The 13,701-nt window shown below is 33.5% G+C and overlaps 1 protein-coding gene across 2 annotated transcripts in view; it reads right to left on the reverse strand.

Annotated features, from left to right (window-relative positions):
• Nucleotides 1–6,881: 6,881 nt before the first annotated feature.
• SPOCK3 (SPARC (osteonectin), cwcv and kazal like domains proteoglycan 3) overlaps nucleotides 6,882–13,701 on the reverse strand; it is a 447,127-nt gene continuing 440,307 nt past the window's right edge. For both annotated transcript variants that reach the window (XM_057310163.1, XM_026485616.4), the window contains exons 10-11: nucleotides 11,331–11,468; nucleotides 6,882–8,597 (exon numbers count right to left, since the gene is read on the reverse strand). In XM_057310163.1, the coding sequence (XP_057166146.1) occupies nucleotides 8,428–8,597; nucleotides 11,331–11,468 (308 nt within the window). In that variant the 3' untranslated portion in view covers nucleotides 6,882–8,427. The remainder of the gene's footprint in view (nucleotides 8,598–11,330; nucleotides 11,469–13,701) is intronic.

Here is a 13,701-nt window from a genome sequence, read left to right on the forward strand (position 1 = left end):
GCCACATCCATAATAACGCATGCATAAATAATGCCTTAGGAATATCCTTTGAAAGTGATTAGAAGAGATGCTATATTTTTAACTAGGTCTACTGCAATATAATACAACGGCTATTATAAAATTTTAATTTTCATTTTGGACTTCATTATTTGTCTTTTTTTCCCCCTTCAGCATGAAGAGTTAAAATAGAGACTGGTATTTATAAACATTGAAAGCTTTCCCTTACAGTATATCCTAGACCATGTTTTAAACAAACAGCTCTTTGAGTAGAGTCCCATCAAAGTCCAGACCTAAAAATAGCCTGCCTGAGGCACTACATGGGCAGAGTGAGGTTGTTTTTGCTGATAAGACATGACAGTGTCTTTCCTGGCATTAAAGAGGCTCAGGTTGCAGCCACCTGGGGAAGAATACAACCGAGCTGCTGTATCAATTGTGTTTTTCTTTTGCAAGTTTCTAGACCAGATTTTGGCACAATTGCTGCATCATCAAACTAGAGAATAAGTTATTATCCAGCTAACCCCAGTCATGAAGTCACTTCTTATTAGGAATAATTATAAACACAATTAGCAACAATTGGCAGGTGGTTGGTTCCCACTCAACATTCTTTAGGGATATTTGCCAAAGTTTCCTTGACACCCGACGGTTTGAATTTTTTTTTTCATAAAGTGGGATTAAAACATAAGCAAGAATTCCTCAAAACAGATGAGATAGCTCTTGTAAAACAATTTTGAAATTGGATGGTGGGGGAATGCCAGGCTTTGTTACTAGTCAAGAGCTATGTATTCTCTCTTGCCTAGGAGCATGAGGGATTCAAGTTATAAATGCCTGCGTGTGGAATCCTTCAATGTTGAATGCTAAATCTATAAATTCCATGGGGATATAGTAATTAATGTAGGAAATGCTTAACCTTATTAACTCTCTTCTGTTCCTCCTCACTTTAGGTTGTCAGAATGCAGTTTTATTTTAAATACTGGTCCTTCCAGGAAGCCTCAATCGAAATAAATAAATGAGACCAGAGACACACATACACTGACATGAAAATATACATTTATTCAAATGGTCACAAGTTTTAGAAACTAAACTGAGATCGATGTAGACACTCATTGCTCCTGTAATTATGAGGCTGATACAAATATGCATTCTAATTAATAAATCAGTACTCTCAGTGGCCCACGATTCACATGACTGACTGGACCAACCCTGAGAAAAAATTATTGGTCATTTTGGCAAGATATATGTACAACTTATTTTGCTGTCATCTTATTTTATAAGAAGGATGTGAGGCCCAGATTAGAATCTTCTTTTTGTTAATGTCCTCACAAATACATCTTCTAATAAAGGGATTTCCCCCATCTCTTATATGTCTTTTTTCCAAATGGTCAAATTAGTTCAGAAAAAGTATTTGCTTTTGCAGTGAAATGATGAGAACCTCAAACATATTATCCTAAAAGAGAAAAATGTTTAAGTTTTATATGTTGTATCAGGAAAAACTACCTGGTTAAATTAAAGTAAGAAACAGTCGACATAGTAATGCCTATATACGGGGGAAAATGAGAACTTTCAAATTTTGGGCAAATGTAAAATGACTCATGTCATAGAATCATACTCTTTTTGAGGCTATGTCAAACTGCCTTATTCATACTTCTTATTGCTCTCTCTCTACTTTTTCTTCCCCAAATGCTAGATTATTCTTAAAGTATAAGTAATGCTATTCACAAGTTTTGATTTTTTAGTCTAATAAATTCAAAATGGCATATTGCTGCAACTGCTGCTAAGCCCTAACACAGATTTATAGTATCGAATTGTTTCTCTTTCAGCTCTGGAACTTTTCAATCTTACCCCAAAGGGATTAAAAAATAATAGTGAAATTTGGCAATATTTAATATCACAATTAAAAGACACATTTAGAGTGACAATTAAGGGAAACCTATATTGAAAAACTTCTATAAATAACCACTCTTTGGGATAGAACATCTTAAAATGTTTCAGAAAGGTTAGTCTTTAAATAGTACATTTTAAGAAAGAGCACGATGAAATAACAAAAGCAAGTTAATATTGTACTGCACTGAGCCACCCAAATTTGTGATTTAGGTTCCATATTGATATTTTCAGTCATGTTCAGAAGTCACCTAATTTTTCTGGACTAGAGGCTTCCCAGAAGAGAAAAGAACAACAATCTCTGTACCCCCATCTGAAAACAAGACGTGATAGATCTAAAAGCAGCAGCTAGTATATTGATTTTACTTTTCTTCCTTCTCCTCTTCCTAGTAGTAACTATTATTTAGTGCTTACTAAGTGCCAAACACTGTTCTAAATAATTCTGAAAGTGTTACGGCATGTAACCCTCCCTCAAAACCCTTTGAGGTGAAAATTAATATCAAAGCTATTTTACTGATGAGAAAACTGAGCCACAGATATTAAATAACTTTCCTAAGATCACCCAGCCTGTGCTTGGTGGAACAGGACTCAAGACCTGGCAGTTAGGCTATGGTATCCGAGCTTTTAATCATTCTGAATACTCTCTTTTTTATGTAGCTAACTTTTTCGAGGTAGGTGTTTTACTAGGATTCTCACTGAAGCTCCATTACAGTTTTATCAAGTAAATGCCAACATTGTCATTATTTTACAGGTGAAGAAACTGAGATACAGCGAAGTTAACAGCTTGCCCAATGTCACTCACAGCACCAGAATGAGCTCAGGAATTCTGACTCCAGAAGCTGCATCCTTGTAGCACTATAGGCCATACAAACACATGTCATTAATCCACTGAATTAACTTATCAATACTCTGCATCACTTTAGAGGGATTTGAGATGTTTACAAATATGTTATATGTTGTATAAGAATCAGGCATTAGTTTGTAAAATTACTACAAATTGAAATGTGGCAAGTAGCATGACATGGCAAAATGACCGGTGAAAATGGGAAACGCGGGCTGAGTTTTAGCTCCATCGCTGTGTAATCTTGACTGCCTGTAAAGTAAATGACACCTGTCCAGGCCTGTTAAGCACCACACGTGACTGCAGCTCACTGTCAATTGGACAGAACTGGTCACAAGGCTCTGACTCCCAACTCGACTGTGAAGGGGAAAAAAAAAAAAATGAAAAAGAAGGACGGCCCCTCATGTACAACGGAAAGACAGGAGAATTGGGCACGGTGAGTAGTAGTGACTTCTATGATACTTCTTTTTAATATCCAACTATAATAGCCTTCTCCTACTTACTGTATAGATTCAATGTATTTAGAATTTAATATATGGTACATGCAGTAAATGTACACAGATACTAGTCAATACTACTCTTGAAAATACCTAGTGGAAAATGAAGAAATACTTAGGAAAGCTAACTGCTAAGCTATTTGGGCTTGGAATTTATTTTTTTTTTTAATTTTTAACCTGATGTTGCTATGGCATGTGCCTATAATAATGATAATAATTGCATTTATTTGGTATTTACTGTGTTCCAGATACATGCAGTAATTGATTTTAATGCTCACAATGACCTTATGATGTAAGTACTATTTATTTAGTATAAGAAGATATTGTAAACTGGGTTATCTGTTTAAATGGATGTGGAAAAAGTTTTAAAAAGAGAAGTTATTTTGTCGGTATATTTTGAAAACTTCGGTTACATCTATTGTTATCCCATTTTCAAGTCTTGACAGAAAAAAAATAACATTTAATGTGCACCTACTATATGACAGACATGATGCTCCTGCTTTAAATGTGTTATCATATAATATTCACACCAGTTTTCTTGGTTTAACTACATTAAGCCACATTTGACTGATAAGGAATGTGAGATCTAGATTTCAAACCCAGGTATATTGTGTGTATGTGTATTTATGTGTTTAAGTATTGAGAGGGTGATTCATCATTAAAAAATATATTAAAAATAAATTTCCCAAAAATATCTTTGAAAGAATTGAATATGGGTATGATGGGGTGTACAGGTTGAAGAATTTTTTTTTTGTTTTTTTCACCTATAATTTTTCATTTTGTCATTTTAATGCATGTTTCACGATGTACTGATTTATATTCATTTACTTTTTAAGCTTTTTATTGAGGCATATAGCAAATAGGGTAAAACAGGCATTAGGTAGTAAAAAGATGGCAGAAATTCAAATACAATCGAGGAAAGAAAATGGCGATTATACAAAAAGACTATTCCAAATTGCCTTGCCCCAGGAGGGATGAGATAGGTATTGTTTACAGCTAACACTATGATGTTCTCTTTAAAGTGTTTATTGACTCAATCATTGATAAAAGTTTCATGAAGTCAAGTTATAATTTTTGAAATATTTTTAAAAACATATAAGTAAAAAGCTGATGTTATTTCATGTCAATATGTGTACCAGTCTGAATGAAAAGGTTTTTTTCATTATATTAACCTCAGTATCAGTTATGTTTTTTTTTTTTTTTAAGATTTTATTTATTCATTTGACAGAGACAGCCAGCAAGAGAGGGAACACAGCAGGGGAGTGGGAGAGGTAGAAGCAGGCTCCCAGCGGAGGAGCCCGATGTGGGGCTCGATCCCGGAACGCCGGGATCACTCCCTGAGCCGAAGGCAGAAGCTTAACGACTGTGCTACCCAGGCGCCCCTGTTTGTTTGTTTTTTAAATATCAGTTATAATGTTAAAAAAATAAAGTGCGGGGGCGCCTGGGTGGCACAGCGGTTAAGCGCCTGCCTTCGGCTCAGGGCGTTATCCCAGCGTTCTGGGATCGAGCCCCACATCTGGCTTCTCTACTGGGAGCCTGCTCTTCCTCTCCCACTCCCCCTGCTTGTATTCCCTCTCTCGCTGGCTGTCGCTATCTCTGTCAAATAAATAAATAAAATCTTTAAAAAATAAATAAATAAATAAATAAATAAATAAATAAATAAAGTGCGGGGAGCTCATATTATCATTTATTTATATATTTGCACCACTATAGGTATGATAGATTTTAGCATTTTCTTACTTCATCTGATAAATCTGGTATGATCCACTATATTTCGTTCATCATGAACAAGCAAGAGGAAAAATGAACGTGAATTGATCTAGCCGTTGTTTTTTAAATCAAAGACAAAAATTTTATTAATTGTGTATGCGTACATGTGTGCATGCACTTACTTTTATGTACCAGAAAAACAAGCGCATTACTGATGACAGTTCTGTTTGGTTTGGTTTTCTTTCTCCATTTCTTCCCCAGTTATTAGTGGTCTCACATGTGGACTAAGCATAGAGCCCTGAATGACCCATTACACACAGCCACAGTATCATTGTATACAAACATGTCATCGAAATGCATTTCAAAGCAAATGTTTTTTTATGAAACTTCCTAAATCCACTCTAAATAAGCTATGATCAAGCCATATGAATCAATGTTTATTTTGTGAGTTATTTTTCACATCTTTTTGAGTTTCATATAAAATGAAAATATGTAAATATTTATAGAGAAAATGAAGTACTCAGTATCTGTTTTATTAATTAATTAGAAAATTCTAGTGATTTTGATATTTTGGCTTAATTGACTTTATTCTGGTAAAACGTTGGCAGAAATGCAAGGTTTGCTTTAGGCTACATGTCCTTTCGATTACTATTAAAATGTTTTACGTTTGTTTTTAATTTAGCTTGTTCCCCAATAGTGTTACGTAACACATACAAATGTTTATGCTAGATATGTGCAACAAAGAGCATTTATGAATTTCCACATTAGATTTTTGACATGCCAGGAACTTTTGATATTTTGTTTATATGTTTCTACTCTTCTTTTGATGAGTTTAAATTTTAGTTTGCTGTGATTCAGACTGTCTTGTAATTTTTAACTTGCGTGTGCGCTGCCTCTCGTACACAAAAGCACAAAATGTTAAGGTAGTTTGATTCTTTTTAACCAAAAATGTTCCTTTAAAATTTTGAGTTTGTATCAAGGATTCTTTTTAAGGTTTCAAGATACATCATTTTTTAGCCAAATGGAATCTAGGAAATAGCTTGTTTGATTTTTTTTCCAGTGCTGAATGCAATTACATTATGTTATGGGCTAGGGTTAAATATATCGCTTATCTTCCACATTAGAATATTAATTTCATAATGATTTTGTTCACCAGTGAATCTATAGTACCTAGAATAGTGCCTGCGTTAGAGGCAGTAGTCAATATTCATATATTCATAAATAAATAATATAGTTGTATAGAATTAAAATACACGAAATGAATTAAGTGATGATCAAGAGACCTAATACACATCACAAGTAGAATTTTATACACATGTATACCAATATATATTGCACACAAACATGTACTTTGTATAAAGTTTAATAAGGTAAATATTTTCAATTTTATATCTGCTGTTGAATTGTTTGTTTTCCTGGGAGCCTGAAAGATAATGTTTCTTTAAAAAATAGCTTATTTAAAAAAATAGCTTAATTTCAAGACCACTAATTTGTTACTTTAAATCCATTTACTAAACGTCTATTTAGAATTTGTAGGGTTTTATCCTCTTCCAACCATCCACAATTTATATTTTATAAGTCTTATACATTTGTTAAGTAGATAAGGTTATTCTATCACTCTTCAAAAATGCTGTTAGTATAGAAATTTAGCTCAATATTTTAAAAATGATATCACAAAAATGGGTTTAAAAATAACACCCTCAACAAACGAAAATTATCTTCTTTGTAATTCTATGACAAATGAAAAAATTAAATGAACATACAAAAACAATCTTTTTAACATTTCCAGGAAAACAATATCCAAGGTGCCAAGAACTCTGATTTTTGAAATTCAAAATTTTAAAAAAACTTTCCTAGCTAGTTTGTGATGTATTCATTTTAAAAACTAAAGGAAAATATTAAGACTTCTCCATGCTTCTATCTATAACCCAGAAAATCATTAAGAAACAGTTAAATTGGTTACAAGAATCTTTATTTTGTAAACTATACATAAACAGTAAAAAAGAAAATGCATTGTACTTTAAATATTACATAAAGTCAACATTAAAGTTTATTTTTTAGTGTGTATAAATCAAATGGAAATAATTCACCAATTTTACTTTCAATGAATCGTATATTGGGAGAAAAGTTGACCCACTGTTTAAATTATGATACCAATGGTTAACATTCGATAGGGTTTTCCATTTGTATTATGGTCACAAAACCATAGGTCTGATATACTTAAAAGTGATGGTTTGCCAAAATGTCTACACAATTAATTAACATGCTAACTTAAATACAGCAATTAAAGTAATTTTTGTTACAGTTAAATCTTAAATGCTACTCTACACAATAATCATAAACAAGTCCACATGGCAATTATGTAACAATAGAAAAAAAGAAAGAAACATATTCCATTTTTCTTCATTCCAGCAGCAGTACCTTTACTGGTATTAATTTGCTAATTAGGTGTGCTTATATATTGCCTAATATCCTATATTGGTATGCATGCTAAAACCTTTCTATTTCTATTTTGCAAGGCACCATACAATACGGTCTCTAAGTTGCGACACTAGTAATAAAAATGGCATAATTCTAGGATTAAATGGAAATTTTTATCTAAAATAGGAAATAAAATAAGATTTAAGATTTTTAAATTTGACATTGAGGCAAATGACAAACCTTTTGTGAAAATGTGATTCAAATGAACCTTTCCTTTAGTCTTCCTACTTTAAATTCTGCACCCTAAATTGCTGGTCAGAAAGATAAAGAAATCTAGAAAGGTAAAGAAATCATGCTGTTTAAGAATATTAAAAAAAAACACACAAAAACACTACATGAGAATGCTATCCAAATTAAAATAGAAATTAGAAACGACAACTAAGGCTTTAACGTTCAGAATCCATGGTTTTCTGTACTTGCCATTTTGTAAAATATCCTAGCATATCCAGAATAATGTCATAATTGAAAGCATCACTATTAATGTAAACACGATGGAGGACTCTACACTTGTCACTGTTTTTCTTACCCTGTGGTATCCCCTAACTCACTGTAGGTTTGGGAAGATGTTACTTTTGAATAGCAGTGAAGGTCATGCTTATTTTTATAAAATCCTTGGGACCCAGGCCACTAATAAGTTATCGTAAATTCAACTTAGAATCTCTCTCAGAAAAATAACGTATATGACCTCAAGCACTGGTCGTTGTTTTGTTTGAGGGAGATGTACATAGTTTGTTCTTATGAAAACTTGTTTGTTTACATCAGTAGCTCTTCCTAACTTTCTTTTGCCCGGCTAGACTCCATATGCGTTTTCTTTTTCTCTAAGGCATATAAAAACTCAAAGTAAATGATTCTTATTTAAACATAAAGTTCTATGACATTAGCTCCAACATTCGAAATAATTATACAAAATATATGTGAGTTTTAGAATCATTTTGTTTTGGGGCAAGAAGGTCATTCTCAATAGGTTATCACTTTGTAAATAATAGAAATGTAGAATTTACAGATCTCAGCTCTCTTCGATCAGATGTATCCATCATGGTCATCACCATCATCATCATCATCCCCTTCATCTTCATCATCATCTTCAATTTCATCTTCATCATTCATAATATCATCTTCATCATCTTCATCATCAGTCCATTCATGGAAATCTCCACTTGCAAAATCTCCAGAGATCTCAAAATCAATAGCTTAAGGGAAAAAAAGTAAGCATTAATGTTATTGATGTTATTTGATTGAGTAGTGGGATAATTTCTGGGAGATATAAAATTCTGATGAAAATTAAGCAAATTAGGGATGCCTGGGTGGCTCAGTCCCTTAAGCATCTGCCTTCGGCTCAGGTCCTAATCCTAAGGTCCTGGGATCGAGTCCTGCATTGGGCTCCTTGCTCAGGGGAGAATCTGCTTCCCCTTTTGCCTACTGCTCCCCCTGCTTGTACTCTCTCTCTCTCCCTGACAAATAAATAAAATCTAAAAAAAAAAAGAAAATTAAGCAAATTAATAAAATTTTACTTTGCTTTCTGGCTTATTTAACAAAGATAAGGAAAAATCCAGTCTCTATCATTTGTTGGAACTTGTGTGCTAAAAAGCAGAATCAATATGAGATCTGATATGCAACATTTCCAGTTCAGTAATATTGATCTCCACCCAGTTTTTATAGAAGTCCATGTGAAACATTGAAATTTACAAAAATAAATAAATAAATAAATTTTTTTCTATTAGTGTAGTAGGCAAAATAATTGTTCCCTGAAGATCATCACTTCCTAATTGCTGAAACTGTGAATGTGATGTTAAATGGTAAAAAGAATTTAGCAGATGTGTTTAAATTAAAGACCTTGAGATGAGGAGATTATCCTGGATTATTTGGGTGGGCTCAGATGATCATATGCATCCTTAAAAATCAAAGAACCTTTCCCAGATAGAGTCAGAGGGATGCAATGTTGCTAGCTTTGAAGTTGGAGGAAAGGGTCCATGAGCCAAGAAATGTGAGCAGCCTACAGAAGGTGGGAACGGCAAGGAAACAGATTCTGCTCTAGAGCCTTTAGAAAGTATGCAGATGATGTTTAGTTCAAGAAGACCCATGTTGGACTTCTGACATATAAAACTGTAAGGGAATACATCTGTGTGGTTTAAATCAATAAATTTATGGACATTTATTACAATAGTAACAGAAAACTAACATAGCTAAGTCAGTACTTTAAAAAATATTTAGAAATACATTCTTTACTGTTTATGGAGGTCATAATGCAGATATCTCATTATATTTATTTTTCAACTCCTTTAATGTTAGTGTGTATTTATCTTCTACCCTTTCTTACATTTTAGTCTTATGATTTTTTGGTAGCTAATTAAAACAAATCCTATGAATGTAATACAATGTTTATAAATTGATATCACTATACAGCACATTGAAATCCATATCTTATGTGAGGACAATGTCATTTCTATCCTCCTACATCATGTTTCATCTTACTAATTTCAGAACTCAGAAGCTATGTTCTCAAAGCAATTTCCCTGTTCACTCATTGAATTCATCTCCAATATAACTTTTATTTACAACATAAAAAAAGTTAAAATTCTTTATCCATCATGGGCAACACTGATAATTGTTGTAATTAATAATGCAGCCATTTTAAACTACTTATTACAAAAATATGTTCTTCATGTGTTAAAGTTATGTTAGGCATGTACTGAATACTACTTCATCCTATGAAATCTAATAACACTGGCTAGAAAACCAAAACCAATCTATTAAAAATGTTATGAAATAAATAGATGCAGAACAGGCATTTAAGCACTAGATGAGATTACCTTTATATAGTTTACCATTTCTATTTTTTAAATAATCACAGTCTGTCAGTTTAAAAGTTACATCAAAGAGGGGCACCTGGGTGACTCAGTCAGTTAAGTGTCTGCCTTCGGCTCAGTGCATGATCCCAGGGTCCTTGGATCAAGCCCCTTGTTGGGCTCCTTGCTCAGCGGGGAGTCTGCCTCTCCCTCTCCCTCTGCACCTCCCCACGCTGCTTCTACTCTCTCTCTCAAATAAATAAATAAAATATTTTCTTAAAAATTGCGTAAAGGAGAAACTAAGAACATACAACACTGACCAAGTACTTTATTTTCATTTTTTGGTGATGTATATTAATTGAGACACAATCCATCAATTCCTAGTATGTATGTGTGTGCATGAGCATGTGAAGAGTGCATGTTGTGTTTTTGTGTGTGTACAGCTAAACGGCTTTTGTAATGAAAACCACCATTGTGCAAACAAAAATATTCATTTGAAATTTGCATTCTGAAAAAATCTTTTATGAAATAAAAAAAGATACATTTAAAACTTCAAAATACATGTATGTGATGCTCAATTTAACTGTAATATTATTTTTAGGTCTATATATAAACATCAGGTTCATAAAAAGAATTAGAATATTTATTATAATTACCCTTCAAACATTTAAACTATATTTTTCTACCCCAATATAAGGGGATATGTTCACATAGCTTCAATTGATAGTCCTTTACTTTTAAAATGTTAGCTTTTCTTTTGTGAGTTTGCCCTCATGAGTATGATTTCTCCAAAGGTATACACACAAAAGGGTGCCATATGGGGACAAGGCCCACACTAGGGTTAGCTGACCTGGAATAGAGTGGATGACAAGGATCTGCCTTACTTGAGAAGGAAACAGGTGGTACTTAACATCCTTTCTGTGTTTGAAGTAGTAAAAAGAACCTACCTTAAAATACCTGAGTTGTGCCATTCCATTGATTATTTATGCAAGTTTTTCATATGCTAGAAGTGACTCTTTATGTCACCCCTCCCCTCAATATATTCTATATTCTTTGCATAGTGCTTGAACAAATGCATGAGATTCTTAAGAACTGATCCTGTGCGTGAGAAATTATGAAATAAATAACTCTTCTTACCACAATCCGCAACACCATTTGTTCTGGAGCCCATTACTTCATTTCCATATCTGTCAACACACCAGCACTGTCCAACACTGCCGTGACATTGTGTTGGCTTGTAGTAACCATCTTCATCACATAGGGGGATATACTGTCCTGTGAAGCACACACACACACACACACACACACACACACATTACAAATAAGTTGCGTACCTTTTTGACGGTCATCAATTATGCAACAATTCACTCAAGACATACACGCATGGAGTTCCCACTCCAGGTAGTGAGCTAGTGATTCATGCTGAACAAAACAGGTAAGGTCACCGCTGTCATGAAGCTGGCCATCATGTTTCTTTTGTTAAGCAAATTTACTATTCCTCTTTCTCATTCTTCAAAAGGTATTGTTCTCAGAGGTATATTACAGAATTAGAACCTAGTTAATGCCATGTGTATTAAATCATCCAGATCACTCAGCATGACATACCAGACCCTTTACCATCATCTCTGCCAACTGTTTTTCCTTTCTCCCAATTTTTGTTCATATATTGCAAACTCTTTCCATCCATATCAGGCTGTTTTCCCCAAATTCAGTATCTTCATCTTTGCATTTATCTTTCTCTCATCTGGAATCCCTCCTCCTTCCCTCCCTCTCACATTTTAAGACTTTACTTAAATATGACCTGTAATATGAAACCTGTCCTTAACCTGAAGGATTTCTGTTATACTTCTTATGTTGTATGTATGTGTGTGTGTGTGTGTATGTGTGCGTGTGTTTGTGTGTGTAGTTTATCATTGCCTGCTTCCACCACTACACTGTGATATCCTCTATATGGTGAATTTTAGGTTCTCTTGGTTTTGATTGTTTTATTAACAACTTTTAAAGTCAGTCTAGTGGGAAAGACAGACATTTATTTTCACATCTATAATATGTAACATAGTACCTGGCAAATTGTTAATGATAAACATTTAATTGATAATTTAGAAGTGAATTCACTTTCTTCAATGTTTGCATCAACAAAACAATGTAAGGTTTAGGAGAGTAGAAAATTTTCTTGCCTTTCCTGACCATTTTTTTTCCCTCAGTGACCAGACACACTATAGTTATCTAGTGAAAGGAAAAAACAAAATAAAACAAAACAAAAAACACTGCAGAATAAATCAATAACACATGAAATTCTTTCAATTCATTTAGTCTCATAACCCTATGGGATCACAATTATATCTCTTTAAAAAGTTCCAAAATTCTGGGGCGCCTGGGTGGCACAGCGGTTAAGCGTCTGCCTTCGGCTCAGGGCGTGATCCCGGCGTTCTGGGATCGAGCCCCACATCAGGCTCCTCCGCTATGAGCCTGCTTCTTCCTCTCCCACTCCCCCTGCTTGTGTTCCTTCTCTTGCTGGCTGTCTCTATCTCTGTCGAATAAATAAATAAAATCTTTAAAAAAAAAAGTTCCAAAATTCTGATATATAAATAATCAATTTAATTTTAAAATTGTAAATCTTTTGAAAGGTTTGGTCTTTGAATGAAGTAGACAGAATATTACCGATATGGAAAACCTGCCGTGGATTTAAGGCCAGCAAAAATTAGATTTCCAACATTCTTATCTCTACCTCTTAGTAAGCTACCATAATTTGAATACATTTGACATAAAGGTATTATGTATAGTTAGTGTGACCATTTAATTTATCCTTTATGCCAGTATCCTTTGAAAATGAAAGAGAGCACTATTAAGAATCATCCTAGAACTACAGACATCAACCAAGACTGACCCCGCAAATGGGGACAGATGGCACTCTACTCCTATATAACAACTGGTCAATTTTCAGATAAGTGCCGTTATTCTGCTCAAATTAAAATAAACATTTCTGGCATTCAGTGGTCTTTAATTATAACTTCCATGTTTATTATATAAAAAGAATAAAAGCTACTCCTCCCAAATGGGCACTGAATATGTTTTCATTTTTTTGGAACTTCAAATAATCAAATCCTGAATTTTAATCCTTGATCAAATCTAAAATATTTTTCAACCGAATTTCAATGGCTTTTCTCATTGTACATGGAAAACTGCTTTGCAGAAATAAAGAAACCTATGCATGAATGTATTATTTCACTTTGGGGCTATGGTATGGTATGCATTTTGTGACGGAGCTAAAAGAGACATGACAGACACATCGCAGTTTTATCATTAGTAATTCCTCACATCTAAAAATGCTTTAGTACAAAAACAATTAGCCTTTTCACTTTGAACTATGGATTTTCAAGTAATATAAAAAAACTAATCTAAACACACAATATTATAATTACAAAGATAGCATGTCATAATAATCAGATTCAAAAACATGATAAAATTTTGTTTCATTAAATACTCCAGGGCTTTAATATATATGGAA

This window comes from Ursus arctos, unplaced genomic scaffold (assembly GCF_023065955.2).
Source record: "Ursus arctos isolate Adak ecotype North America unplaced genomic scaffold, UrsArc2.0 scaffold_11, whole genome shotgun sequence".
NCBI lineage: Eukaryota > Metazoa > Chordata > Mammalia > Carnivora > Ursidae > Ursus > Ursus arctos.